The 16394-nt window shown below is 44.4% G+C and overlaps 1 protein-coding gene across 1 annotated transcript; it reads right to left on the bottom strand.

Moving 5' to 3' along the window:
- Positions 1-10208: 10208 nt before the first annotated feature.
- On the bottom strand, positions 10209-16303 carry DBX1 (developing brain homeobox 1). Its single transcript, XM_068944063.1, has 4 exons — positions 15818-16303; positions 15154-15255; positions 13047-13249; positions 10209-12700 (listed from the first exon to the last, which is right to left on the bottom strand). Exons 1-4 carry the CDS (start codon positions 16176-16178, stop codon positions 12329-12331), a joined length of 1038 nt encoding a protein of 345 aa, XP_068800164.1. The 5' UTR covers positions 16179-16303; the 3' UTR covers positions 10209-12328.
- Positions 16304-16394: the final 91 nt, after the last annotated feature.

Raw genomic sequence — 16394 nt, 5'->3', positions numbered from 1 at the left:
TAAAAAAAAACAAAAAAAAACGAAAAAAGCAAAATTCTATGCAACATTCATGTTGAGTTATAAATTGAAAGTATGAACAGTTTTCTTTCTGTCAGAACTGCCAAGAATTATACAGGCCATAAATGAGATGTGGTTTATTTGGGGAAGGGGAGGGAGGGGGTTGGTTAGCCTTTTTGTACATTTTGGAAAAAGCAAGCTGATATTTCATTGTTGATGCTTAACTTCGGTATTATGTGTATTAAATCTTGTCTAAATGTGGCAATTTTCTTTCAAGAAAAAATACAAAAACAAAACAAAAAAAATCTCTTTGTGGATATTAAATGGAAGGTTGCTGTTTTGATCTAGTCGTTTCCAGTGGAACAGTTTATGAAATATGTTCTATAAGATGTACATTTTTTCATTGTAACATAGAAATGTAAATATTTGATTAAAAGTGCTGCATTTTGATGAATTTTTTCTAGCCATTTTTAAAGAGAAAAACTAGGAATTGAGTATTTTGTGTACGTTTATGATGTTTTCCATTTGCTCTTCTCCCTATTTAATTTTCAGTTCTCATTTAGGATTGGAATTTGTGAATGGTCTGTTTGAGATCATGCTCCCCTTTCTCACCCTCCCTGTTTCTCCCCCTTCCCCGCCCCTGTGTCATGGAGAATAAAGCTGATGATTGTACCAGTCTTAAATTATTCATGATTCAATAAAATTGATGCTTATTTATTCAGATTTGTGGCTTCCCTGCACGTTTTGTCCCTTCTCAGTCAAAATTTTCTATTTCGTATTTGAAGTTTGTGGGTTTGAGCTCTTATTTTTGTTGGTTTCTCATAGGTACTTGTGAAAAGATGGCAGCAACCCTGAAGGCTGTGTACCCTCAGAATTCAGCTAGGAGAAATGGGAGGAAAATCATTCTAAGGCAATGAGGGTATACAGACACCATGATCTGTATATAGGCCTTCTCTGTATGAGGAAATTTAGCAGGGGAACTGTACCACTATGATTCTCTCATATAGCTAAAGTTTGCACACAGCGTCCATTGCGATCAGCTCAGGACCGTCTACCCGTTTGGAGAACCACTGCACAACGCTGAGGGTAAGTCACACATGGCCGTCAGGTTGGACGCAGATCCTGATATCAGCTGGTGCCAGCTTCCTTTGCAAGAGACGTCCCTGTTGATCACCAGGGCTGCGGTTGCTGCAGGGATACTCAACAGGATGATTCATCTACTAAATATTAGGGTTTGTCTTTGCAGCCTATGACAAGCTAGGGAATGATGTTGGCTAGGCATTACCTACATCACATAGAAGAAAATTTCTTTGGTGCTAATTGGTAGTCTTTGCAGTCTTTCTGAGGAAATATCTTTTGTAGGTTGCCTTGTTCTTCTTTTTTTCATTTTCTTACACTTATTCCTTCTGAGTTACAAACATCCTCTTCACTTTTCTTCAATAATGCAGCAGTGTAAGTTCATCTTCAGTAATGTGTGTTTCATCTATCCCTTAGGAGCAATTTTCCAGAGTTTTGGACATGCTTAGGCAGATTTTGAATGTGCTTTAGCCAATTTTTCCATGTTCTGTATACTTCTTTTGATTCACAGAAGTGCATATTTTAGAATTGGCTCTGAAAGATGCTGTAGCCCTGATCTCGAAAAGCACTTGAATCAATAGTGGACTGGCACCAAAATGCTTAATACCTTTCAGGAACTCTTTTTTTTTTCCTTTCTTCTATTTTTTTGGCCCCATTTTCTTGTCCTTCTCTATTTGTTCTGTACGCACTATCTTGTATACTCATCTTCACATGATTTTTCCTTTACCTCACCTTCTCTTTAATCTTTATTGCCCTGCTGTTGTGTTTCCAACATCTCATGTTATTCTTATTTTATATCTTTCCTGGATCCACCTCGTAATTTCTCAGTGCCATAGGATCAGTGCTGACTTCCTTCTTGCAATCAAAGGGGAATTTCCCTGGAGTCATTTTTATGAAATAAGTCTGCAGCCTGGGGCACACAGTTGCATCCTTCTCTTTCCTCTGATCTTTCCCACTGGCTTCTTGAAGTCGTCACTTCAAGAACAGAGCAGAAATATATCCTGGTACTCTTAAGGCTTCTATCCTCTCTTCCGTACTTTCTGCATATGGCCTCATTTTACCACTTTCCTGATGCTGTTGATCCCCACATTAACCTCTGTACTAAGTGTGATGTTCAGGTGTTAGTGGTGGAGAGACATCTAGCTCTCCTTACCAACTACTAGTTTTTAATGTGGACAATCAGGCTGTTTGTTTTTGTCCTGGAGCTCTTAGTCCCCCCACTTAGCAGAGGGAAGAGCCATAGGAGATTCCTGTTCACAACGCGCTTTTCCAGTATGTCGGCAGGAGAGGAGGAGCTGCCGATGGACCCTATAAGCCCACGCTTTCCTCCCTGTTCAGCAGGAAGATTTTTGAGGGTTAGACCAAGAACAGCAGCTGAGGACTACACCTATCTCTGCCAATGGTGAGGGAACTGACAGCAGGCAAGTTACGTCCCCTTTGCATCTCAGTTTCCTTAGCCACAGAAAGGAATTAGTATTCTGTTCCCTTTCTCCTTCCTTGATGCACAGATCATGCACTTTTCATTTGCTCCTTTGCTGAAGAGCAAAGGAGGCTGAGCCACCTACAAGGGATGGCGACCGTGCATATCCAGTTCCTCCTATTACTCCTGTAAAACATTCACATAGGTGGAGTTGTGTGGTTAGGAGCTCAGTAGGACCTAAACTTAGGAAGGGGGTCACAGGCAGAGGAGAGCCGATCATGCTTCCAGTGAGGTCGTAGGCTGGAAGGTGCAAGCGCAGTTGATGGGCTTAGGGAGAAACAGTCCCATCAGCTCAGCACTGTGCGAGCCACTGACTCGCACCCACATCAGTATTTCTGCCAAAGCTATCCCATTGCTTTCTGCTTCACGGTGTCCCCTCAGCTGATTTTCAGTCAGTCTATTTCTGAAGTATTTTAACCCTCTGTCAATTATAAGGGAGCTAAAACATCACACAGAGCACACACGCAAATGCAGAAAAACGTGCTCCTGTGGGGGCCTGGCTACTCTGCTGGGCTTCGTCAGCAATAACACCCCCATCGGTTGGGGTGGGACAGTGATGCTGACACATTTTTGGGGAGCTTTGAGGGATTTTATTTGTTTAGATCGGTTTCAATCCCAGCAGGGTACAACCAAGAGCATTTTGATATCAAGGGTTGTTGGAAGGGACCATCTTCCATACCTCTTTCCTTGGGAAAGCTGCTTGCCTCTCATGGGCCGCAGACCTCACGGACTGCTTCTGCGAACTACGGCCTTGCCGCAGGGGCTCTTTTTCTTTAAGATGATTGTCACTGTAAACCAGTACTGAAGGACAAGGGTGCACTGAGAGACGATTAAAGAAAATTTTTTTTGTTTCCTGCTTAACTGTGGCATTTTCAGACTCCCTGGTACTGAAACGCAGGATGGCGGGAGCGCAGGCTGGAACGGATGCTGGACGTTTAGCACTAACCCCGAGTTTAACCTTGCATTATGCTCCCAGCCCAGCCCCGTGCCGGCAGGCAGCCTCCCTCCTTCGGTCTGAAGGACTCAGCCCTAGAGGAGCTGCTGGGGCCGCCGCTCCCCTGGGCTCCAAAGTCAGCTTGGATTTTGCTTTATGACAAAAATGACACTGGCAGCACTGTCCCCCCGCCCCCGGCCGCCAGGGGGCAGCACCGCCCCGCCCGCCCCCCTCCCCGCGCGCTGTTGCAACCGTCGAAACGGCGGCGGGGGCAGGGCCGTGAGGCCGCGACCCCCCGCCCGGCCGCCGCGAGACCGTGGCAGGTAACGGCGGCGAGGCCGGGCGCTCCCCGAAAAAGAGCCTCCCCCCCCCCCCCGCGGCCACTCCCACAGGCTGCGGGGGGGGGGGGGAGGAGGAGTTAGAGCAAGCGCAGATGTTGACGCAGCTGGTTTCTGAGGGGGTGGAAATAACTGAAGAGGAGGCGCTGCCCGCAGCCCGCCCTCGCTGAGCCTAACGGCCGCGCCCTGCCGGCCCCGCCCCGCCCCGCCCCGCCCCGCCCGTCTCGCGGCCCCCAGCGGCGTCAGGCGGCCGTTGCTCGGGCGGTGCCTGGCGTCGAAAGCTGCTGATCCCTGCTGGTCAATACAGGAAATCGTTTCCTCTCCGCTGAGGCAGGAAGGGCCTCTTATCGCCCGCCTTCCCTTCCCTCGCCTGTACAGAGAGTTGGATTTAAGGAAGGGGAAGGAAAAAAAAAAAAAAAAAAGGAAAAGGGAAAAACAACAAGCATTTTTTTTGCAGGGCCAGCTGTTTTGCGTTAGCCTCCCTGCAATTTCCTAGCTCTGGGGGCTAGGGGATGGGGGAAGATGGCACTCCTTGTGTTAACAGTGCCTTTTCCTCCCAGAAATAACACCCAAGCCAAATCCCCAATGCCACGGGCACCAGGAACTGGTCGGGTTGTCAGCAGGCCCTTCCGAAGCAGCTAGACTCTCTCCGCGCTCGCGGTAACTGAGTTAAGTTGATGTCTGCAACAGGAGACAGAAGCACAGCTGTACCACGGCAGGGCTCCCAGGGCACAGGTGTGCTGCGTCAGTCACCGCCTTGCACCTGTGAACTGTGGCTTCCTGAGGAAAGCAGTTCTCAACAGTCAAGAATGTGGAGCGGAAGTCTTGGAGGGCATTACTGCCTTTCTGCAGCCTGCAGAAGTAGTCTGGCAGCTATTGGTAAGTAAAAAAAACACCAGCTCTCTCGTTCCACGTTAAGGTATGCCTGAATCTCAGGTGGTTATGCTTAGTGATCATACAGTGTTCCTTTCACCATGGAAAAAAAAAAATCCCGATAAGGGAAAAAGAGTAAGGTCCTTAAATTTCACCTTTCAGTGATTGGGTTTTCCATGTTAAATGGCAATTCCAGGATATCTAGCCCCCCGTAAATTGATTTGTGTGGCAGAGTAAGATTTAGCAACGTTTACTCTGCAAATAGTCTGGAATATTATTGGTTATGTTGCAAATGAAGACATGCTGTAAAGAGCAGATGGCGTAAGAGGACTGGTAACTTCTGTAGAACACCAAATCAAAATGAACTATGTGTAAATAGTACTGTTTTGTATTTTCACATAAATGGCATGCTCTTTTCTTGAGTATTATGATATGTATGATAGCACCTGTAGTCTCTGGGGTGAATTTTAAAACAAAAAAAAGTGCTTTGAGTTAAGTTTTATGCTTAGCAGATTTGCTTAGGCGATTAGTAGACATAAAAAAAACTATCATAGGGTACTGTGTCTTTTACAGAGTTGCTGCATGGATGACAATACATTCTTCAGTGACTGTGTTACTGATAAGATGAATAACAGCTTTTTTATTTGAACCTTGATGAGTGCTGACATACATCCTGCCAGTTGCTGTTTAATGTATGTCTGTGTGACCTTTCAGGTATGGTTGGGAGGTACACTTTTTTTGGATAAGCAAAAAAACTTATGGTGTTTCACTGTCTTTTACTTTTTGTAGGATAAGTTCTGTATGTATTTCATTCATTTTCTCTGTAGCAATCTGCTCTAAGTTAAGTGTATGTTATCACTTACTAATGGCTGTAAGGTACTGGAGCGGTAGAAGATGATTAGAGTGAAAAAGCCTCCTGAAACAGGCTGTTGTACCACAGTGATGTGAAACATACAGTGATAGTTGCGTTCAGATGATGTTGGTTGCATTTATTTCTTTTGCTTTGGTGTGTGAGGAATACTGGGCAAAATTCAGAGTCAACCAGAAGGAAAATAAGCTAATTTCTTAGTGAATTTTTTGTCTTAGCAGAGTTCTGCTACCTGTATGTAAGGGGGAAAGACTGAATTATCTGTTAGCGTGTGTTTGTGTCTAAAAATATGCAGGTAGTTATCATGGATTTTTCTTTGCCTTGTAAGTGTTTTCCCTGACCAAACTTAGGCTGAGAAGTCATTTTAAGTCTTGTCTTTTCCAGTGAGTCCATGTGAAGTGGACTTTCTGTTCCTCCTTTTGTGTGTAGTATCATACTAGTGTCTTTCTCACTTCACTCGTAAGGGTAGTATTCCTATGCGCTGAGTCTGAATACATGTTCCTGTCAGTAGGACTCCAATACTGAATATGGCTTGCTTTGAATGACTTCTTTTCAACCTCTTCTTCATTTTCTCCAGAAAACGTTCTCTACCTTACTCCCTTATCTCTTACAGCGTCCTGCTCCTTCCTTTGTGTTGGTTCATAACAAATGTGATTGTGGTCTTTTCTTATTGAGGAGCTGTGAAAAGGGAGAAGAAAAAATGAACTGAAATTAACTTTGTGTTTACCAGATGAGACTGTATTTTTTGACTATTGGCAATTCCAAACTTGTAATATTAGACCACAAAGCAAATCTTTTTTCTTGGCTGCAGCTTCTTCTGGCTCTTTAAGTTCCTTTACCTACAAAGGGAAATGTGTTACTTTTGCTGAAATATTGCAAGCAAGCAGGTATTGGTCCTAGCCATATAAGCTTCTAGTAGAGGAGGCAATGAAGATGGAGTCTAGCCGCCTAGCAATGCAATCCTATACCTATAAAAAGAGAAGGTTCCATAAAGGTTAGTGCAAAACCCAATACTGCATTTATCAGAGAGGTATCACAAATTGTGTATTTCATTCACTAAATATGAGTTTGGGCCTCCATTTATGAGCTACTGCTTTTGGAGAATACTATGGTACTTTCCTTTCCTCTTGTCCGATAACCAAAAAGATCTGTGTTGAAGATTTGACAGCTGGAGTTTCAAAGCCTGTTTTTGGTCAAAAAAACCAATACACTCTACGGCCAAAAAAAATACAGTAATCAAAGTTAGAAGGAAAATTGTAGAAATTGTTAGAGTTTTATACTGTAAAATACATTAATGTGGAATTCAATGAAATGGTGTTTGTGCTCCTATCATTTTATGGATTTGTTTTGGTAAATGACCTGTCCCTTTAGGAAAAGAATGGACTGGTGGTGTTAAAGACTCTGAAATCCAAAGCAAGGATGGGAGAGGTCTGCCTTACTTTCCATCTGGGACTCGTATACCTCCTTTCAGTCAATAATGACAGTTCCCGACAAGCTTGTCATTCCGGAAAGTGTTCCTGAGCTCGTGACTTTAGTTTTTAGGGAGGATGAATGGTCTGATACTTCTGGAGCCGCTTCCCTGTAGGTGGCCGGTTTGAACTTGGCTAGTCTGGCAGAGTGTAAGGTGCAGTCCCCCTTGTTTAAAAAATAAAAAAAATAAAAAATAATCTGCAGCTTTCTATAGAAGATGTCTATTAGGTGTTGACCTATTTCAGTGGCATAAGGTACAAGTTTTTATTAAATCTCATCATTTTGCAGCAATATAATGCCCATACAACAGGTCCTATTTGAGGCAACTTTTCCTAATTTGAACAGTACTGTTAGAAGATACATGTAGCGTATTTTGTAGCAAGTTTGATCTTACAGGTCTTAAAATTCCTCCTTTTATCTGGCACTCTATCCTTTCTCCAACCATTGCTATTTTAATACTGTATGTTCAGAGTCTGAAAAAAGAAAGGTCACTTCCAGGTACTGAATGTGACAGAAGAATACAGAGTAAAATTATGGAATCCAAAACTTAACAGCATTTCTTGATCTGTATCTTAAGAAAGGGAGTCTGATAATTGAGCTGGAGGCATGCACCATTTGTCCAAATATAAATATATGATCTCACAGCCACTGTATCATAGGTGAAAATCATTACCTGGATTTCAAATGGCAGAAGACATCAGTTGTTGCTTTGCTTCTACCCAGTAAGAGCAGTAACCTATGGAATACAAATACAGATACTTGTAGTTTTGGAGAAGATGGTGACATTCTTACGTAGATAGCTGGACCAGAAAAATTGTTTTGCTATAGCTCAATGGAAAATATTTAGTGCTTTTCTGAGAACGAAAAACTGGACACGTGGGCGTTAACAGCTACAGAAGAGACATCACTGCTGGTATATGGGAATTTACAGGTGGAGATGGAGGAAATAGTGGAAAGAAAGGATCAGAGCATCTCTGACATACTTGTGAAATTCCCCTTCAGGCTGTCATTTAGTAAAATATTAAGACAACCATAGACTACGTGGGTGGTGAAGATAGTGACTGTTAGCTTTGTGCTTTTCCTTTCTTATATTGTCTGCCAAGAGATGAGGTGAATTAGTTTGCGAGGAAAAAATGAACAGACTTTCCACCAGGCTGGCATATGGGAACATGATCCCTAGTGCTAGCATGAGAGAGCAGTTGGGAAACGCACGTTCAGGGAGGACAGAGACCAGGGCTAGCTATCGGTGGCAAACAAGAACTACAGTTACTCAAGCCAGTCATGAACCCATTAAGTTAGCACTGGATACAACTAAGACCTTGCTATGATTCTTGAATTTTAGTATGTGTTCTGTTCTTAATGTACTGGTTTCATCAACCTACTACAAAAGCAGTCCAAAAGTAACCCTTTTTTGCCTTTAGTTCCATTTTCAACAAATGTTTTAAAAAAATCTAGTTGCTAGCGGTCTTGCCTCTCATTTAAAATTATATCCTTTGGAACAATTTTTTTTGCAGTGCCTTGTTATTGCTAAAAATCAAAATCTTTGATTAGAAGTCCTATAGAAAGTTAGTGTGTTTTAAAATCTTACAGAAAAGGTTGCAAGGTGTTGCAGAATCAATTTGTGTGTCTCTTACAGGCAGAGAAAACTTCCCAAGTGCAGTAGTTATAAGGCTCTTCCAAAATTGTAGTTGAGAAAATAATGTTATGAAGGAAAAGCTTGACGTGCCTTCTCCCTCACCCCAGGAAAAGACAAAGAAAGATTGTAACTTCTGCTATTCATGAAAATGTGTTTGGGTTTTTACCTAGATGGCTGAAACTGACCATGATCTTAGCGTATGTGGTCCCCCGCAAAAGTCGGATTGGGTTTTTTGGGGCAAGGGGGTATTTTTGATTTTTGCTTATTTTAACCAAAAAAAAAAAAGCACTCTCACTTCATATTTATAGACAAAAAGTTCTGGCTAAGAGAACCTCAAAGTGCTGATAACTTACTTCAAACTCAAATACGACTAGCATTCAGGATAAGCAACTTGCCAAGAATCTATGTAAATGTTAGCTCCTTAGATGAATCGAATTATTGCTTCTGAATATAAGACCTGACTTAATAGCGTATTCCTGGCTGCAAGTCTGGATTTTGCAATGCTGAAATGAAGATCTGTCAGCTGTAAAACCAGAACAGACTAATCAGCTTGATATGCTCTCTCTGACTAAGACAAGCATCTTAATGAACACTTAACAGGACAAAACCTCTCCTGCAGGTGGTTTCTCTAACTTCTACCGTGTAGTATCTGTCTTTTGCTTGCCCTTCTTGATCCCCCCTTTTGCCTGTGTGTGTGCGTGTTCTTGTTATAGTTGGTGTGACTGTTATATCAATAACCTTGAGAGAAAAATCTCTGGAGTTCTACCGTCAACTTTTGCTGTACCAGTTTTTCACATACTGTACTGTTTTTGAAGCCTTACTAATATCTTGATTTCAAGAGTTATTTCAAGCCCAGTTTTAAGTATTGGGCAAAAAAAGTCTCCACCCTGGATAATGTTGCAGAAGTTATATGACAGCCTTCTGAAGAAAGACTAATTTCCATTCCATAATTTGTTTTCAAGCACGGATTGTAGATATGATGTAACATGTTCAGAGGTGCTATCAGATACTGACACTGGACTGTAATCTTTCTCTTTTAAAAGCTTCTAAAAAAGGAGTAATTTTTTTTCCTGAAATGGTTTTAAAAAAAAAAAAAACACACACAGCTTCTGTTGTTGAAGTTACAATGGTCATTTTTTCTCCTGCATATTCAGAAAGAACCAGAATAAATAATTGTTAACTGTATTTTTTGAGGGGAGGGTATCCAACTTTAAAGATAATGTACAGATGATAGATGGCCAAAGAGAAGAGGGAGTATTTTCTGTAAACTAGAACCTGGGAGGCATCACAGACTGGACACCAAAAATTCCTGTGAGCTGACAACAGTCTCTGGAGTCTTTCCTCTTTAGCTATAGCTTTTTACAGTTTAAATAAAGTGCCAGGGAGTGTTAGAATACCGAGAGAAAAGACCCCAATGGACTCTTTCATTCTTAACTTTTGAAGAGCATAAACTCATCCTGATTCAAGTATGTTAGTTCATTTAAAAAAAAAAAAATCCTGGGATGTGTGGTTAAGTACTTTTTTTTTTTTTTATTAAAGAGTTTACAACCTCTCCAGATGTGGAAAAAAGTGCTTCTATAAACATGAATACCCTTTTCTTTTGAAACTTTACAGGTACCCACAGAGTCAGAAAAGTTAGAAATGACAGAGCCCTAGTAGATAGCTGGATCCATTCCTGCACTACTTTTTGTAGTACAATCTCTTACTTAATTTGAATCCCAAGTACAGGAGTTCTCATAAATTCTTCAAGTGGTATAGATTTTACTACAGTGTCTGATAAAATTAAGCAAAGAAATATTCAGACTTATTTCGTTTCTTTTACCTTTAAATCTTACCAAAATAAGATTTTTTTTTTTTAAGAATGCAGTTCTGTTCCATTCTACCTAAGAGATTTTTTGCCGTCAGTTTCAATCTGCTCTTTGTGTTTAAGTACTTATGAAAGATTATCAGACAGCCCAATGTTTTCTTTCAGTAGCAGAAGACCAACAAATAATAGCTCTGCAACAGATTAGATTAAAAAATTTTGTTCTTTCCTGCCCTCCACTCCCTTGACCTGCTGGTGGTAGTGAGGTAACAGATCTGATAATCTGCAGTAAATCCAGCCCTTCTGAACTGCCGTTGTTTCTCAGTTTCTCTCTGCCCCATAATAATTTCTAACTAAATGCTCCCATTCTACAGACTGTGGTTTCTTAGCACTGTGATTCAGGCTCTGGTGTCTCCCCTGACCTAACCAGTCAGTTACTGCAAGCAAGAAGGAGAGAGGAGAGTCAGGAGAGCTCTGAGGAGGATCATAGTATAGCATCAGCAGAAATTAAGTTGCAGTTAAAGGTTTAGGGGTGATTGGTTGCAGAGGGAGACATGAATTGTGTTCTTTCTAGCTGTGCAGAAGCTTTAGTCCTTTAGTCAGGTCGCTCCCTAGTTAAAAGATAGGTCCATATTCTGTTAAGGTTATTTATTTGAAGATGATAATTTCTTGTTGAATTACATTAATGTTGATAAAGGGTGGTGTTTTCCTTTCCTCTTTGACAGTTGTCAAAGAGGGCTTGGCCTCAGACATGACTGACAACAACCCATAAAGAGGAGGCAAGAACTACTGAATGACCAAACTTGGAAATCTACATTTTTATTTGGTATTCATTCAATTTATTATATATACACATATTTAGAGTCTGTACACAGTAAAATACAAAATAAAAGTGTTTTTTATAAGTTATGCAATTAAACAGCTACATTTGTTTTTTAGTTTAGCCATCATTTAATTAAAAAAATCAAAAAAGGGAGAAAACTTGTTGAGCCATCTTTATACTTATTCACAATAACCTTGGTATAAAACATCCATACCGAGTAAGTGTACAAAATAGCGTACAGTTCATATAAGCTGTGCAAAGACAGCAAAGTTCAGTCAAAATCAAAGAGGCATATCCACTTTCCTCTGTCCACATAACCGGTAGCAGAAGCAAAGCGGAAAATGAGTACAGGCCTGTGAGCAAAAATGTGACTTAGACAGTGCTTGATATACAATATTGATGCATAAATTAAAATGAAAAATATATAAACATATAAGGTCTCCATTACGCAGGGCATACTGTTACTTGAAAAGTCATGTCAATAATTTCAGTGGGTCTGTTCCTGAAGTATCATGCTATCCTGTTTTGAGTAAAGGAGGAGGCAGTACTTGGTCTCGGTGCCTCACTAACATCATTTAATTTTGGAGGAAAGGCTTGCTAGATCAGACTGGTCTTCAGGTTTTTGAAGTCTTAATAGTAGCTCAAAGTTTACTTGAAATGTAGGAAAAATGGGCACTTTTTTTTTGGTCTGGAAAAAGCATTTCACTCTCAGTAGAGTACTCTCCTCCTTGCTGCAAAGCACGGACTGTCTATTGCTTGCTTTCAGGAGTGTGTAGCTAATTGAGCAAATGTTAGTTGCTAAGCAAAGATAGTTATGACAAGGTTAACAGACACTGTGAGTACAAAAACCACCACATGGGGAAATACAGAATACCTAAGAGGAGGAAGGCTTGTGGCTATGTGACAAATAACCTGCTCTGGAGAACCATGTGGACATTCAGGAGGGACAGTGCCTCTTCAATTTATAGCACTTGTGTTATTTACATCTTTGCAATGTCCCCATAGGATGGTAGGGGCCGGCAGGTGATCTAAGAGACTGTTATCTCCTCCTCTTCCTCTTCCCCCTCATCATCATCTTCCTCTGAGTCTGAGAAGTCTGAAGGTTTGCTGGGGCTGCTAGAATGGGATGGAGAAGGAGACCGCTGAGACTCCAGTCTGTCCCTCAAGTGTAGGTGCTCTGGGGACTGGTGGTAGGTTAAGGGATGCTGGGGGCTGGGTGGGCATATGATGGGAACTTCCTCCTCTTCCTCTCCTGAACACTTCTTGCCCACGTCACTGAGATCTGGGTGTGGGTTGAATTTGGTGGGTAAGGTTTGTTCTCTGCAGCCACCGGAAGAGAGGAGCTCTCTTTCTTTGGAGTTCCTCCACTTCATCCTTCTGTTCTGGAACCAGATCTTCACCTGGATGGGAAGCAACCCATAAATGATATGGTTCAGTAAAACAAGGAGTCAGGAACTGCTTTTTGGCAGCACCCTTGAGCCCTGCTCATGTCCTTACTGAGGCTGACAGGAAACACAACCCTGACCCCTGGGGTCCCTCAGAGAGGGGACACGGCAAGTGGTCTGACCTGGCCTGCCTACCCAGCCAGGAGTCACACCGCTCTGTTGCCTGATATTCACAGCCCTGCAGCTCACTCTGGACTTTCTCCTGGTGATGGGCAACTCTCTGCACTACCATCTGCCTTTCCCCTCCTGCTGTTGAGCTGCTCCCTCTCCCCCTGCCCTGGCCCAGCCTGGCCCTGCTCACCTGCGAGTCTTTGAGGCCCAGTTTGGCTGCCAGCTTTTTCCTGTCAGGCTTGCTGATGTACTTCTGCTTCTGGAACATCTTCTCCAGCGCCTTGCGCTGCACGTCGGAGAAGACAGCGCGGCGCAGCATGCCACGGCGGGGCTTGCCACGGGCCGCCAGTGGCCACGAGAAGGTGCCTGGGATGGGCACCACGGAGGAGGCAGCTGGGAGAGAGCAGGACAGCAGTGAGCCAGGCCCACACACACCCACACACCCTTGCTCTTGGTGCCTAATTCCTCCTTCATGCTATGTTTTCTTCCCCCACTCCCATCTCATCTGGCCTTACACTCCCTCTGTGCCTCCCAGTGAATGAGCCAGCACCTATCAACCTGCAGCACTGAAAAGAGCTTGACGCTTAAATAACTGTCCCTTTTCAGCAAGTGATAGCAGGGATTAGATATATCAACTGAAACGTGTAAAATGTATCAATAGTGGCCTGTTTTGTTAGGAGATTCAAAGGTCGGCAGTCTGAAAAGGCAAAGCGAGGGGTACCGACTAAGATAGAGATATAATAAAAAAGCCTTCTCTCCCGCTCAAAAGTATTTGATTTTTTTCAGAAGCTTTTATCATTTCAGACACTTTATTATGCTTGAGATGAAAATGAGGACTTTTCTGATTTGAACAAAACCAGTCCTCTACAGATGCAGTTTTGATCAATCAGTATTCATGTTTTTATATTAATCTTCCTCCCCCCAAACTTGGAGAATTCAATCCAAAGACATGAAAAGTAACAGCTAATTAGCACATTGCCTGGTTCCCAATGGCATTGGTATGATAAAAAGGGCAGAGTTTCGCCTTAAAAAAAAAAAAAGGGGGGGGGGGAACCTCCCCAAGAGAGACAGAGATGCTAATGAAGCGTGAATGGTAATTGTGTAGTAATGAACTAACAGAAAAAGACTGAGGACAAGCAGCTAACGCCATATATTACTGGAACAAAAGAGATTTACACTTTTAAACTAAACACAACGGCATGCCAGGCTCCTCGGGAGAATACTGATAGCACAATCGTCTCTTTCCCCAAATCATTTTCATTAAATGGACATGAAAAGCTATTTATAAAGCTCAAGTTGTTTTTGTTAGGCTATTCACATGCTGGAGAAAAGAAGCAAATTCCATTATCAGCAGCATGAATGGAAGAGCTTGGGTTATTTTTTCCTCTCTTTCCTTCCCTGTTTTCTTTTTAAATTAATAGCTTGTTTGTGTAATTAGATTTTTTTAATTGTTGTCTCCACATCATAACGCTTTACTGCTACAAGAATCGCATCTTGATAGCTTCACCCCCCCTCCCCCACCCGCCTATTTGCTTTAACTCTGTCAATAGGGACAAATCTGCCATCCGGATCACCGTTTGCGGTCAGTGTCAAGAGATGAAGTTAGAGACCCAAGGTGGACAGAGAAGGAGTTAATAATACGTGTCGAAGGTGGAGGAGGAAGGTCCAGGTCCCGGACTTGTCAGCTGTCCATTCCTTGGGCGCTTTCGATTTGCATATAAAAGCGACTAACTTTATTGGGGGCGGATATGTGGCGGACCCCAAGTTCGAAGTGAAGGCGCGCAGTGGATTTGCTCCGTGTAGCTGCGCAGAGCTCCGGGCGGGGGCGGATTTGGGCGGGGGGGGGGGGGGGCTGGAGCGCGGGGTTTGAGGTGGTTCCCCCGCTCCCGCCGCTCGTTGCCTCCGGGCCCGCGGGCGAGGCGCGGCGCGGCGGAGGGAGCTGGCCACCCGGGTGGTGGTGCTGAAAGGCGCGCGGGCGGCGGCGGGGCTGCCCGCGCTGCGCTGCGAGGGGGAGCCGCTTCGCCTCCGCACCGTGACAGTTCCGGCTAATTTGCCGGTCGGGGGGGAACGGGCACGAGATGTCAAGCAGTCACTGCTTGTGCTAAATAGGGCATCAAATTGGCGCGACTGATTCTTTAATGTTGTACTCTGTCCAACCTCTGAACTAGAGCATAACCCCCGGGGTGGACGGAGAAGTAGCACTGGGGTATGCTTGGAGCAGGGCAGGAGGGGGTGGGAGGAGAGACATCCGCTAGAATGCAAGAGAGGGAGGGAGAGAGAGACTTTTAAAGACCTACCTGGAAAATAGGAAGATCTGATAAAAGGCTGGAAGGATCCTTCAAAGTAGGGAAAGGAGAAATTCTTTGGAGGGACGCTCTGAAGCAACGCAGGGGATGTTTCTAGTAAATAAATAAGATTAAATTAAGGAGAGAGTTACTATCGATTGGATCCGACCAATGGCAAGGCGGAAGCGGTAGAAACAACAAAGTTTGGTATTTCAATTGGTCTGCCGGGCAATAGAGAGCTTCTTTCCCAAAAGAGAGGCAGACGGAGCTCGGAACCTGCTTGGAAGAGCAGTACTTTTGCTGGGATGGATTTTACTGGCAAACCGGTACCCGGGAGGCCAGAACTGTCCAGTGAGCTGGTCTGCGGGAGCAGCCCGCCGACGCTGCCGCTCACGCCGCCGGCCAGGTGCCTGCTCCTCTCGTCCTTCTCGCAGCCTCTCCGGGGGCGCCGTAGCGGCACTAGCAGCCCGCCGGTGATTCCCCCCTCACCCTTAAATACGAGCGCCGCAGAGGGGCTCTGCAGCGCGGTCCTGGGTGCTCCCTCCCCCTGCTAAAGCGTCTCCCTCCTCTCCTCCCTCCCCGTCCGCCTCCCACCGGCACTCTCGTTGCTGCGGCGCCGGCAGCGGCACACGCGGGCTCGGCCGGCGGCGCCGGGCAGCGGGGAGCGGGCTCTTACCGGCTCGGGGGGTGGAGGACAGGATGGCGTTGACCCCAAACTTGAGAAAAGTGGAGTCGCTGCTGGAAGAGACGGAAGTCTGCGGCGAACAGATCCTCCTGGCGCCCGCGGGGCTGGAGCTGGCGAGCTCCGGCGTCCCCCCGTCTGTCCGGGCCGCCGAGCTCGGCGGGGACATGCTAGGCGGAGGGGCAGTCCTGGGCAGGTAGCTGGCGGGCCTGCTGATCCGGATCAGATCTTCCACCAGGAAGCTGGAGTGGCTGGAAAAAGCTGACTGCAGCGACTGAGGCAAGGTCAGGGTAGGAGTCGGCCGCAGCAGGTTGGGGTAGACAGCCGGAGGAGCTATGAGGCTTGGGAACATCATCGCAGAGGCTGTCCGCGAAACCGGGCTGGGGCCGCTGGTTGGTTGGTTTGTTTGTTTGTTTGTTTTTCTGCTTTGCAAACCTCGTTAGTAAAGATCCAACTAGCAAGTCTGGTAGGGCTCTCTCTGCCCTTCCTCCTGGATGATGGGTTTTATAGTGGTCAGCCCCGCTAAAGCTCTTTCAAAAGTGACAGCCCGAACAATGGGGTTCAACAAAGT

Source organism: Struthio camelus, chromosome 5, assembly GCF_040807025.1.
Source record: "Struthio camelus isolate bStrCam1 chromosome 5, bStrCam1.hap1, whole genome shotgun sequence".
Classification (NCBI taxonomy): Eukaryota; Metazoa; Chordata; class Aves; order Struthioniformes; family Struthionidae; genus Struthio; species Struthio camelus.
The sequence above is the reverse complement of the archived record's forward strand: the minus strand, read 5'-3'. Positions and strand labels throughout refer to the sequence as shown.